Source organism: Ammodytes marinus (assembly GCF_949987685.1).
Source record: "Ammodytes marinus genome assembly, chromosome: 1".
Lineage (NCBI taxonomy): Eukaryota > Metazoa > Chordata > Actinopteri > Uranoscopiformes > Ammodytidae > Ammodytes > Ammodytes marinus.
This window is the reverse complement of record NC_137230.1, coordinates 3,714,180-3,728,333: the sequence shown is the minus strand read 5'-3', so window position 1 is coordinate 3,728,333 and position 14,154 is coordinate 3,714,180. Positions and strand designations below refer to the sequence as shown.

Here is a 14,154-nt window from a genome sequence, read left to right as displayed (position 1 = left end):
TTTTCTATTGTGAACTCCCCCAAAAGCGTTTCTTATTGTAAATATGTTCCACATTGTTATTTTTTCATGCCATACCTTTTTGTTGCACCTGTGTATCCAGCTTCAGTGAGCACTGATGCTCAGAGCTGAGTAGAGAGAGAGAGAGATACTGTGCATTGACAGACTGTGTGTGACGCCCGTGTTTTTTTTAGTCTCTCCTCCAAAAAGGAATAAACCCTCCTAACTCGACTCCTGTGTGTGCCTCACTCAAAGGAACAAAGACAGAACCCTATCTGTTACACATCTAAACAACACAATCACCCAATGAATGAATGAATACTACTCGTGGTTCTGCTGTCCTGTAAAGGCTGCTACTGTTTTTTTTCTTCATATACATTTCCTATATTTTTCCCTCAGTGCAGACTTCCCTCTGGCTTTTCCTTCCTCAGGTTTCCCTCCCTGTCCAGCACCCCTCCTGGTAGACAAACAGCATCGCCCACAGTAATCAGTCTAACCTGTACACACACTGATACCAGCTCAAACATGGCAGCCTTATCTCCCTCACGTGCCAAAATCCAACCAAACCTGTGGCTTCTGTGTGCCGTGGACAGCACGTTTCCAAAAGGTATTAGTAGAGGTTGATCACAAACATGTTTTTTTTTTTACTATTCCAGCCCTTTCAAACCAAGCGACCTGTCTAGTAGTTGCAGTTGAAAACATTAAAATACAATGTGTAGAAAACCAGTATTCGATTTGACGATGTTGACCATTTCAACACCATGTCGCATATACTTCATAACTAGTTCTAAAGTAAAGGTTTTATGCCGAATCCAGGTTGTCTTTTTTGGCCATATACCCCCTTGCCTCTCGGAACAGATTATCAAGGTGTAGTGGTATGAAATCTTCCCCTTGAGGAATTGTAATGACATAAAAACAAAACACGAACAACAAAACTAAGAAATACAATGGTTAAAATCATTTTTCATCTTTATTAAAGGTGCTATGAGGAACTTTGAAATATATCTGAAACAGTCTAATTTCCTCTGATGATCATAAATGTAACAGCAAAACAGACCATCAATTACTAACAAAAACTGAAAGTTCCTCTGAGCATCTTTAACTAAAGAAAAACTGTTCTTTGGCTGTCTTCTTTTCCGTCCGCCATCTTTGTACTGTAGATTCAAAGCCTAACCTCTGATGCCACTAGGAATTCAGACACCCTAACCCTACACCTGAATGCAACATTTGGAGGGGGAGGGCTAAGTGGTCAATTAGGATTTGGCCTTACTGTTGATTTTACCTTGGATGGAAACTGCTGGATGGAAACAACCCCCTCCCCCCCACCCCCCAAAGATATATTCAGTGGTGAAGTGACTGTGTATATTTAGTCAAGTCATACTTCTCATAAGCGTTACTGCAAATCAATAAGTCCATTCAAAATATTGGAAGCCACACAGACTATGATTACTAAGAGTTGAAGAATGTCTTGTGCAAATCAAGAACAATATTAAAAAATGGAATAAGCTATGTATATCAATGGTGTCTAGTATGTAGGCCTAATGTGTGTGTGTGTGCGTGTGTGTGTGTGTGTGTGTGTGTGTGTGTGTGCGTGTGCGTGTGTGTGTGTGTGTGTGTGTGCGCGTGCGTGTGTGTGTGTGTGTTGTGCAGTCTACCAAAGTAATCTAAGGAAACATAACCAAACCAAACTCCCTATTTTGCACACAGAAGAATTACACACAAATATCAGTAACATTCATGACACATGAGCAACTGACAACTTTCATGTTACCACTGTGCGTATGTATACTTTGTACACATGGTCTGAAGCAGTACTGAGGACAAATACAGTCATATGAAAAAGTTTGGGAACCCCTCTCAGCCGGCATTATAATTGACTCTGCTTTCACAAAAAAAATATAAAAGTGGTATGTCTTTAATTTACCAGGAACAGCTAAGTACTGGGATCTTTTCCAAACAAAGATTTTTTGAAAAGCAGTATTTGGTTGTATGAAATAAAATAAAATGTGAAAAACTGGCTGTGCAAAAATGTGGGTACCCTTGTGGTTTTGTTGATTTTAATGCCTGTAACAGCATGTAAAACTGATGACTTTAAACACAAAGTTGGTTGGATTATGTTGTTAAGCCTTGAACCTCATAGACATGTCTGTTTAATCATGAGAAAATGTATTTTATGTGCCTAAATGCAAGTTGCACTTCTCTTTGACTCTCTGCTGAAGTGAGACAGAATGGGATCATCAAAACAGCTCCCAAAAGATCTAAAAAACAAAGATTGTTTATTGTCATGGTTTAGGGGAAGGCTACAAGAAGCTTTCCCAAAGGTTTCAATTGTCAATTTCGACTGTAGGGAACGTTGTCAGGGAATGGAAGGACACCGGCACAGTGGCAGTTAAACCCAGGCATGGCATACCAAGAAAAAAACAGGAGCGGCATAGGTGGAGGATTGTGAGAATGGTTGCACACAACCCACAGATCACCTCCAAAGACCTGCAAGAACATCTGGCTGCAGATTGTGTATCTGTACATGGTTCAACAATTCAGCGCAATTTGCACCAAAACATCTGCTTTTTATAAAGACCAAATAACTTAATTTTTGTCTCATCAGTCCAAAGCATTTTCTTCCAATATGAATCTGGCTTGTCTAAATGAGCTTTTGCATACTCCATGCAACTGTATCTGTGGCGTGGGCGCAGAAAGGGCTTCCTTCTCATCACCCGGCCATACAGATGTTTTGGTGCAAATTGCACTGAATTGTTGAACCATGTACAGATACACAATCTGTAGCCAGATGTTCTTGCAGGTCTTTGGAGGTGATCTTTGGGTTGTGTGCAACCATTCTCACAATCCGCCGCATATGCCGCTCTTGTACTTTTCTTGGTCTGCTAGACCTGGGATTAACTGCAACTGTGCCTGTGTCCTTCCATTCCCTGATAACGTTCCTTACAGTAGAAATTGACAATTGAAACCTTTGGGAAAGCTTCTTGTAGCCTTCCCCTAAACCATGATAATGAATAATCTTTGTTTTTAAGATCTTTTAGGAGCTGTTTTGATGATCCCATTCTGTCTCACTTCAGCAGAGAGTCAAAGAGAAGTGCAACTTGCATTTAGGCACCTAAAATACATTTTCTCATGATTAAACAGACATTTCTATGAGGTTCAAGGCTTAACAACATAATCCAACCAACTTTGTGTTTAAATTCATCAGTTTTACATGCTGTTACAGGCATTCAAATCAACAAAACCACAAGGGTACCCATATTTTTGCACAGCCAGTTTTTCACATTTTATTTTATTTCATACAACCAAATACTGCTTTTCAAAAAATCTTTGTTTGGAAAAGATCCCAGTACTTAGCTGTTCCTGGTAAATTAAAGACATACCACTTTTATCTTTTTTTTGTGAAAGCAGAGTCAATTATAATGCCGGCTGAGAGGGGTTCCCAAACTTTTTCATATGATTGTACATTAGTTCAGTAGTTAAGTGTAATATTCAGACTCAGTGTCAATATTGTGTGCCTTTTCAATATGTTATTTAACATTGTTTTCTTTGTTGAGTTGATAACAAATATAATCTGGGGGCCGTCTACATTGTATTGGCTGTTGCACATAGAGATAAATGTGCATTCATGACTATAGGATCAAAGGGATTCATATCACAGACCATTGTACTGTGTTGTGTTTGAGTTTATCAAATGCAGTTGAATAGGCACAATGGAAAAATCACAGTTAATCAAAATCACATGATAAATGGAGTGAGACTGTGCATTTGTTTCCCCACGGCAGCAAACCTAGAAAGGCTGCTTTCATTGCAAGCTCTTAACCAATCAGCACTGGATCAGGGATTCCTGCAGGCAGGCGCACACACATCACTGGTCCTTAAAGGTGCTGTAAGCGGAATGGTTCTTTTAGCTAACTTCCTGTCAGTTACTGCAGTTAGCAGTCCCCTCGCTCGTGCCTATGTCACCACATTAATGCACTGCGGTCTTCAAGCAGCGAGTTATCTAGCATCACCTCAGATCCATATGTGTGATAAAAACATGATAAAAACCATCAAAACAGACATTGGGAAGGATTTTTACCTGCTCCGCCCTTGTAGGCGCATAAACATTCACCCATCTGTTGCTCTGGCGTGCACCGGCAGTGAGACAGGTGCCGGTTTGTAGCGTTCTCTCTTGTGATTGGATAATAATTTCGGGATCCCCCGAAAAAGTTTATTGGCCGATTACATGCAGAGCAGCTGACTGAGAAATCGGCTTTATGAAACGCGCACATTATGAAAGTGATCACTGTGTGAATAAAGAGCGATTTAACACTTATATTAACATTAATAAACCGCTTACTTCACCTTTAAGAGACATTGCTAAATGTATTTTACAAGTCAGATTGGGGCTTCGTTGCAGTGGTCGCAGGTTTAAATCCGACCCGTGGACCTTTACTGCAGGTCATCCCCCCCCCCTCTCTCTCTCTCTCTCTCTCTCTCTATCTCTCTCTCTCTCTCTCTCTCGCTCTCTCTCTCTCTCTCTCTATCTCCCCATTTCAACTCTGTACAAATAAAGCTTGAAAATGCAAAAAAATAAATATAAAAGTCAGATTGATATTTTTTTGATAGAAATTGGTCAGTAATTGTGTGAGCTAAATGCTCCAATTGTAACAATATCTCACACCAGAATTCAAATCACGTAATCATACATTTCACAATGATTTCAGACAGCCCAAAAGTGGACCACCATCTAATTGTTTAGCCCAAAAGCCTACATTTCACTTTCTTACCTTCAGGTCAAGTGACAACAGAAAAATGCTTTAGTTAGTTTCTACTTTGACCTTAAAGCGTGATTTCTGATTGGTCAAAGTTAACATGAGCTGTACACTTTGACCAATCAGAGCAAGGCTCCGATTCTCTGTCCTTATTGGCTGTTGGGACTGTCCATTCACTTTGGCACGACTTTGTTGGTGTGTAGAGCGTGTCAGGGAGGGACCTAGGGGAGGGACCAAAGAGAAGGACCTGTTTTCCCCTCCCCTCAGGTTAAGAGTCTGGGTGTCATCCTCGATAGCACACTGTCTTTTCAATCACACATAAACAATATCACCCGCACTGCCTATTTCCACCTCCGCAATATCAACCGTCTCCGGCCCTCCCTCACCCCTCACTCCACTGCCATCCTGGTCCACAGTCTAGTCACCTCAAGACTAGACTACTGCAACTCCCTCCTCTTCGGTCTCCCCCAAAAAACCCTCCACAAACTACAACTGGTCCAAAACTCTGCAGCAAGAATAATCACCAGAACACCCTCCTCTCACCACATCACCCCTGTCCTACAGCAGCTTCACTGGCTCCCGATCAAAATACGCATCCACTACAAGATTCTGCTCCTCACCTTTAAGGCCCTCCACAACCTCGCTCCTCTGTACATATCTGAACTCCTACACACCAACACACCCACCCGCACTCTCAGGTCTTCATCCTCCATTCATCTCACTGTGCCTCCCGTCCGCCTGGTTACCATGGGGTCCAGAGCCTTCAGTAGATCTGCCCCTCACCTCTGGATTACCCTCCCACCTGACATCCGTAATTCTGCCAACCTTACAACTTTCAAGGCCCAACTTAAAAACACATCTTTTTAAACTGTCATACTACGTTTAACTGTTGTCTTTCACCCATATTCATCCCACTTGTGTAGTTTGTGTAAATTGTTTTGTTCTTTTATTATTGCTGTTTCTGTTCTTTTTAACTCTGCCCTGTAAGGTGACCTTGGGTGCTCTGAAAGGCGCCTATAAATAAAATGAATTATTATTATTATTATTATTTATTATTAGACCAAGTGGAGCGGTTGAGGTATTTGGATTCGAATCTCTATCCCAACTGCCATTTTCTCCCCAAATCCTCCGTCCCAGCTTTAAGTTACTGTTTAGCGATCCAACATTAAAGGTGAATTAAGCGATTTATTTATGTTAATATAAGTGTTAAATCGCTCTTTATTCATACAGTGATCTCTTATATAGTGTGCACGTTTCATAAAGCCGATCTCTCAGTCACTCACTCTGCATGTAATCGGCAAATAAACTTTTCGGGGATCCCACTACTGAAAACCAATCAGAAGAGAGAACGCTACAAACTGGCACCCGTCTCACTGCCGGTGCACGTGCAGAGCGACAGATGGGTGAATGTGTATGCGCGTGCACCTACAATGGCGGAGCAGGTAAAAATCCTTCCCAATGTCTGTTTTGATGGTTTTTATCATGTTTTATTACATATGGATCTGAGATGGTGCTAGATAACTTGCGGACCGCAGTGCGGTATTTAACCAGGAGAAGTCTCATTGAGATTAAACATCTCTTTTACAAGAGAGTCCTGGCCAAGACAGGCAGCAGCACAGTTCCACAGTTACATACAATCATTTAAAAACAACAGAGAACATAAAAATAGAGTCACAGTCAGAACATCAAACAAAACATGTACAGACAGAAGAGCTTCAACATCATTAAGTAAGGACTTGAACATGTTTAGAGAAACCAGCTCCTTCACTTTTAGCGCATTGTGGAGCTGGTTCCATGAAAAAGGAGCAGCATAACTCAATGCCGTTTTCCCCAGTTCAGTACGGACTCTAACTAAACTGACCATTCCGCTTACTGAACCTTTAACTACCTATACGTACCGTTTGCCTAAAATAACATTAGCTATCGTCTAGCTCAGGGGTGCCCCTTACGTCCATCGCGATCTACCGATCTATCTATCCATCGCATGGCATTCTTAAAAAATAAAAAATAAATAATATATATATTTTTTAAATTTATTGGCTCAATATAGGCTCCTAATCTTTGGAGGCCCTGAACAACGTTATTTAAAAAAATGAACAAATGACTGGCTCATTATGCCCCTCACCTTTGTAGAGGGGGCATACAGAGATCAGGGGCCTATCATGTGCAAGTAGATTTTTGTTATTTTTTAAATTACATTTTTCGTGGCTACGAAGATCAGGGGCCTATAGTGAGCTATACTGTATTAGAAGAAAAAAATGAAGACTTCACAGAGAGATTTTTTAAAGCTGTATTTTTTCTTTCTGCCTTTTTGGTTATTCTGTGTCTCCAAATTATTCCAGAAAATATACTAAATAGCTCACATAGGATGCAGCTGATTTAGCCTTAGTTTTCTTCTCAAAATGCACCGGAGTGATACATTTTACTTTAAAAGGTTCACATTTTTCTTGTTTTCCATTTTTATGGTAGGTAGATCTTCTTGACTTGGTCATTTTAAAAGTAGCTCACAAGCTGAAAAAGTCTGGGCACCCCTGATCTAGCTGATTAATTTCCATTGTTGGCTTTTATAACCAATAACATGTCATGTTAGTTAACACTGGTGCTTAGTCATTATAAATAAAGACATTTCCACCATATATTGATGAAGAAAAGGCAAAAAGTGTGCAACACTCAAAATTCACACACCCACCCACACACTTCGCTCAGTGTGTCCCCCCCAATGTAGAAACGAGGCATACACCGTTGAGAGAGATAGCGTGTGTGTTATGTGCCACTTAAGTGCGTGGCACATTTTGCAATCAGCTTTTAACAACACGTAACTAAAAAATATGACTATAGCTAGGCAACTATTATTTTGACTGTCTGTCACTAAGTCAACTGTTAGTCATATTTGGTAACAGTTTGATTGTAAGACTTACTTACTTACTTACTTATGCCTCTTCTTCCCCCATGGGAAATAAGGCCGATACAATGTGTCTCCATTTGTTTCTGTCTTTGGCAACATGTTGTGCCTCGCCCCAGGCCTCGCTTGATTGTAAGACTGGATTATATAAAAGGGAGTTTCCACTGAAGATTTGAATATGATATGATGTGTGATTTTAGGCTTGCTAGCTTTTATTTTCATCCTATCATATATTGTCTAACCCTTACTTTGATAAAAAACTACATTCAGATTTCAATTCAATAACCCAGGGTCAAACCACAAGTGCTGGTTTAATGTGATTGGGCCCAAACCACCAGCGTCTCAGCCCAGCTATCACTGTTGGTGAAAGGAGGTGCCCGCTGTCCAAACACACTTTACCCAATGTTGTCACATCGCGGGTTGACTCAGAAAAAAGAAATTCATATTAGATTCGAATCAGAGCCAAAACTTCCATTAAAATACACTTAGGTAATGTTCTCTTAGCTATTTTCAACGTCAAACACATACAGTAGTAGCCAGTATGAGACAAAAGAAATAGGCCTGTGGGCTATAACAAAGACGAGATCAATAACATCATTTTTCAAAACTATATTATTAGGGGCCGAGTAGTCTCGCAAAGCCAGACCAAACTACAGCACGTAGTATGGTCTGGAAGCACTCTGTTTAGAGCCGTCTATTCGGGTGGGGAAACCGGGGGAAACTGGACTAGCCTGTTTGTATTTGTTTAAACCAATCACAATCATCTAGGGCGGGGCTAACCCCGGGAAGCAGCAGCGGTGTCCTGCAAAATAGTGCCGGGGGGGGGACTTATTTTGATGGAACGTCTTCACGTCCAGAGACTGTCAGAGAAATGGCTAAACCCGCAAACGCCACACAAAAACTATTAAAGACAAAAGGAATATACATAGTGTGTTGCTTTCTAACCAGCATGTCAAGACACCATACAGTTTAGCCCCCGAGGAGCTCACGGGATAACTTAACCGGAGTTAACTAGCCACGTAGTGTTATCTCTGGTAACATTATCATCGGCGGTTGAGAGGACGGCTACGGCGGTCGAGTAGAATTTTTAGCATTCGAGAACTTATGTCACCACCTCCTCCTATCGCTGTAGTCAGAGCCGTAGTCCGTCTGTTTACAGGCAGAACAGGGTTTTGACGTTGTGAGCGCTACACCAACTGCAGCAAGTAGCCGTAAGAGTTGCTAGGTGATAGTGGAAGCCGTTGGAATCTTTCCCCGTCGCTAAAACACCGCTGCTTAGTCCCTCGCCAAAGAAAGGGAACGGCGGATCTTAATCTAGCTGGTTATAAGGTCCGGTGCTCAATTCAAACCCCCACGCTTCATTTTCCAGAGTTTATGAGGGTATTTCTGCCCGGGGGTAGTTGTACAATGAAGTTGGACAGCTAGGCTAGGCTACGCTAGGCTGCGTCCCGGACCGCCGCTGCCAATATTATTATCCCGAAGTATAGCCACACTTTATTTCCGTCTACAGTAATGTGACTTCTCACACCCTGTGTGTGTGTGTGTGTGTGAGAGAGAGCGCTGCACATAAGCACACGGGTTGACTGTGAGCGAATTGTTTCCGAATTTGAGGGGGATCACAATAGGGGAAAGCCAGCAACCGGAAAAGGAGGGGGCTGCGTCAGGGCTGCGTTGCTTTTCGACGCAAGCGAATAGACGCTGGCGGAAGTGGTCATGCCAGACTAGGGGCCGAGTAGCAAAGCCCCCCCCCTCCCCTATTCTTCTTCTTCTTCTTCTTCTTCTTCTTCTTCTTCTTCTTCTTCTTCTTCTTCTTCTTCTTCTTCTACTTCTTCTTCTTCTTCTTCTTCTTCTTCTTCTTCTTCTTGATAGGAAATCTAACAAAACTTCTAAAAAAATCTGAAATCAACCATACATGCTTCAACTCTGCAACTCCCTTCAAACTGTAGCCCCAACAGAGCAGAAACGTACTTCTGTATTGATCTGACGGCAATTCGGAAGTCGTTCACTCAATTTATTTAAAAAACTGCCAAACCTCTTAAACCTATCTCCTCCCACATGTTCGTCTCAATCACCACCGAACGTGCACAACTTTATCCCCAGACTTTCCTCAGAAGTTTATCTAAAAAAAGTGAATTTAAAAAAAACAATTTGAATTGTATCTTCATCTAAAGCAATAGTGGTCAATGGAAAATGGGGCGTCTGTATGCATCAGTTTTTTTGCAATATGGACGAAGCAATCAATCTTTTGGAAAATGAATTACAGGCATCTCTTGGTTGATTAGCCATTTTGAGAGCAGTTTTCAATTCTGTGTTGTCATGCAGTCCCGTCCACTGTCTACTCTATGTTGTTAAGCCAGTAGTGTCATCTCCCAGATAAGAGCTCCCTGAGATCAGCTCCTGTCAATGGCTACAAAGGTCCTGAGTTTGAGCCCCTGCTGTTACAAGATGATCATATATATCTGATCAGACATTGTGCCGTGGACACATGCCCTGCATGTTTTAGATGTGTCTACTCATCAACACACATCTATCTATAAATCTATCTATAAAGCAAGAAACGTCTGTGTGTCTGTGTGTCTGTGTGTCTGTGTGTATGTGTGTCTGTGTGTCTGTGTGTCTGTGTTCCTGTGGCTCGCATATCTCTCTGAGTTTTAGTCAGATCGGCCTGAGCTTCCGGATATTGCTTGCGCACGGCACGAAGGTGTGCATCCTTGTCACAAGTTTAGCCTCCACTTGACGTTTTGTTATCTCCAGGACTGACTCTCCCCTCAGTTAAGACCCTGTTATTTCTGTCGAGGCCGGCTGTACATTAGTGAACTTACATTAAAACTTATTTAATTTTTAAAACATTTAAATGTCCAAAGTTTTTACAGAACAGGTTTGAGATACAGCCTTTTTTCATTTGATGATTACGAAATATGCATTTCCGTGCATGTTTTTAAGAAGAAGATGTATCATAAATCAGACAATTGACATCATAGGGCCCTATGGCTTGCAGTGGATAGTGCAGTATTGCCACTGTGAGCCAGCAACTGTATGCAATCATAACTCATATTTGCATTTTACAGTTTTTCTCAGTTGCTTTGGTGCTTTTCTCAGATCAGAATGAACATTCTCATAACTATTAGTTCAACCTCCGCAACATTTAGTCATTTGAGCACATCATAGTAGCAATTTCTCCTTCCTCTAAACAAATTGCAAATGCTTTTGGACATGTATCAGTTGCTTTCATACAATTCTCTGCTGTTTTATAACATTGTCATTTGCTTATGTCATGTCAGTCAAAATGAACTATACTTATGGATGCTGAATAGTCGTTCCCAATAAAACTAATAGTCTTCATTTCATTGCTTGAGTCATTACATACAAAATTGTTGAACTAGTTATCAAATTCTGTCAAGCAAATTTTATACCTTTTCTTTATCATAGATACTTTCCTCGCTGCATTGCAAGGGATAATATCCGTTGTGATGTAGATGAAAATATGTGGCCAGACAGACAGGAAAGTCTGGATGTGCCAGAATGATTTACCTATATATGTTCAGTTACAATATGTCCTGTTATATTGTTCACATTTGTGCACAGCTCTACCAAAAGGGTGTTTTTTTATGTTTGTTCTAAATAAGTGACTGAAGTGTATTTTTCTTTTGCACAATGCTGTAGAATTGCGAAGAGTATATACAGTAAAAATGTGAAACATACGTATTCAGTGTCTTGTACTCACTTACTCCCCTAACTACAGCAATGTATAACTTTACTGTAGTTTTCAAATGGCTGTACAAGTAGTGTATAGTGCTGTCTTGAGCATTTTCAGGTAGTGTCACCCAGTTCTGACCTTTCTTTTGCATTGGAAAACACTGAGAGAATAAACTGTCATAATGAAAACATGACAAAGCTATTTGACTATTTTGTTCATAAACGATGGTGTCAAGACTTCTCATTTTGATGACACTGGCAGTTTCATTGACATGAATACTTGCTTTTGAGGAATAGACAATCCATTTTGAGCAAGTGACGTACTATTGCAGGTTATCCACTAGGTTTTGCAGTTTGCACTAATTGTTTTGAGAAATGCACTGACTGCTGTGCAAATGTTAATAGTGATGTGAGAAAAGCACCAAAGCAACTGAGAAAAACTGTAACTGTACCTAGTCTTCCTCTTTTGACATGATGGGCCACAATCACTTTCCTGCTCATTACGTTTCATTTTTCTAAATTTAATAAATAATAACTGTTCTGACATTCAATCATTCAACTTTAAGCCTTAAACTTATTACATAGATAGATAGATAGATAGATAGATAGATAGATAGATAGATAGATAGATAGATAGATAGATAGATAGATAGATAGATAGATAGATAGATAGATAGATAGATAGATAGATAGATAGATAGATAGATAGATAGATAGATAGATAGATAGATAATGAGTTAAAAATCATTTTGATAATTTAGCTAGACCGAAACAACTGTCCACAGCCCGGTTAAACAAAGCTAAGCTTGACAAAATAGAGACACCTGACTTACTGGCGGTCAGCAGGCCAGTGAGCTTGACACACCTGGATCTCCATGTCCTTTGTTCCCTTGAAATTGAATTACGAACACACACACACACACACACACACACACACACACACACACACACACACACACACACACACACGTGAAGCACACCTCAGGTTACCAGCGCAGGGGTTTGATCCCACGTCTCCAGATGGGGTCCTTTACCAATGGACCTTTTTCAGCGCTGATGTTTCATTTTGTTACAAGAGGGTTGGCAGTTCATTCAACAGTCAGGATGGTGATGACCCATCCTTAGTTATTATTACAAATAAGTTAATGGGCTTGTTGACACTAACTAACAACTACTGTATGAGAACGTTTGATCAACTTAAATTGACTGTATTAATGAGTCATTGGGCTTTTTTTAATACAACGGCGTATTAGCGCCACTGTGAGAGAGAAAGAAGAAATTGATCGCTCAGACCGGGAATCAAACCTGGATCCCCAGCATGAAAGATATTGGTGCTACACATCAAACTATCTAGCCAATCAAGTGTTTCTTAGCAAAATACCTCATACAATACCTGTATCATCCATGAAGAAGTTGTTGTTACTAATGAATGTTATGGGACTGCACAGAGCAACAGAGTCACATTGATTGATAGGCTTAGTTAATAGACTATAGAATAACATTGCTGGCCGGTGACTTGAGAAAAGTGAGTTTTGATATGACTGGGTGGATTTGATTCATTTTGGCTGAAATATTCTTCATGATAGCTGTATGATATTGGGTCTTTTCACTAATACAACTTTAGACAAAAGAGTTGTAATGTTCAAGGTGTAACTGCTCTAATAGTGGCTCATTGAAACTTGAGACCTCCTGGTCCCCACTCTGGCTTGTCACAGATTTTGTCTCACTAATAATATATTCCTAGATTTGAGGGTTGCACGGGATGTTTGACATATCACCTAATACAGCAAGGTTTTCCTCAGAAGGTTTGACTATTATCTACAAAGGCCACATCGTTTGCTGGAAACCTCCTAGACAGCCAGAATGAGGCTACATTGTCTTAATGAATTGAACACACATTGATTTTTCAGAATTCCTATTGGCGTAATAATTCACACCAACGTTAATCATTTTACTAGAGACAGCATTGCATGTGAAAGTGGTTGCACTGGTGCTGCTAACTCCCTTCTATTTCTACCGTGGCCTGACAATGGACAGAGTTGGTATCTCAGCAGGTGTGTGGCTGAATGCGGAGAGATTGATAAAGCGTTTTTAAGAGTGTTTTATCATAACCCCATTATCTTGATACTGTGGACACGATGCCATTACCTCACTGCTAGATAGCTAGTTATGTAGGCCTAATAAAGGCTCTGTTAGAGAGTGAAAATTTGCCAGGACAGTGTGGGCGAGGCTCATGTATCAAACGGTCTCTATGGCAACAGTCACTCAATCATGGAATTTTCATAGAAAGTTTGGGCAGAGAACTGTCGTGATTGGCTCAAAATGCTTAATGTGTCATATGGAACCAGAGCATAGCCCACCTTCTCTAAATCAAACTTCTGTAAATTTCATCAAATATAAATGACAATATCTTTCATTTGGACTGACAAAAATCTACTCAACTCCTAACTCTTTTCAGATGCTTACTATTAGATGTCTAATTCCCCAAATGAACAACAGGTGAGATGTAATCAGATTCAGATCGATTTATTGATTGACATTTTTTCAACATGTTCAAAATTCAAGCGACAGGACTGCGAGGCTCTGCGACTCATGCGAGGAAATTGAGACCTCCGCGAACGTTTCAAGACAGTTTAGAGACTCCCTCGCGAATGCAGTCTCCAACTTGTCGCAAACAGTCGCAGCCCAGTGAGATAGGGGCTTAAGACACCCAACTGTGATATATATATCGGTCAATCATGCAAATAAAAATAGAAAGACAGAAAGGATAAAAGTTACTCATTAGGAAAAATGCATACAGTACAT

General features: G+C 40.5%; 1 protein-coding gene across 1 annotated transcript in view; it reads left to right on the top strand.

The window, feature by feature from the left end:
- Positions 1–14,154, top strand: part of LOC307264521 (mucin-5B-like) — a gene marked incomplete at both ends in the record, with an annotated part of 66,028 nt that overhangs the window by 1,050 nt on the left and 50,824 nt on the right. The window contains 2 exons of the mRNA XM_080045937.1: positions 429–480; positions 5,019–5,562. Of these exons, the coding sequence (XP_079902063.1) occupies positions 429–480; positions 5,019–5,562 (596 nt within the window). The remainder of the gene's footprint in view (positions 1–428; positions 481–5,018; positions 5,563–14,154) is intronic.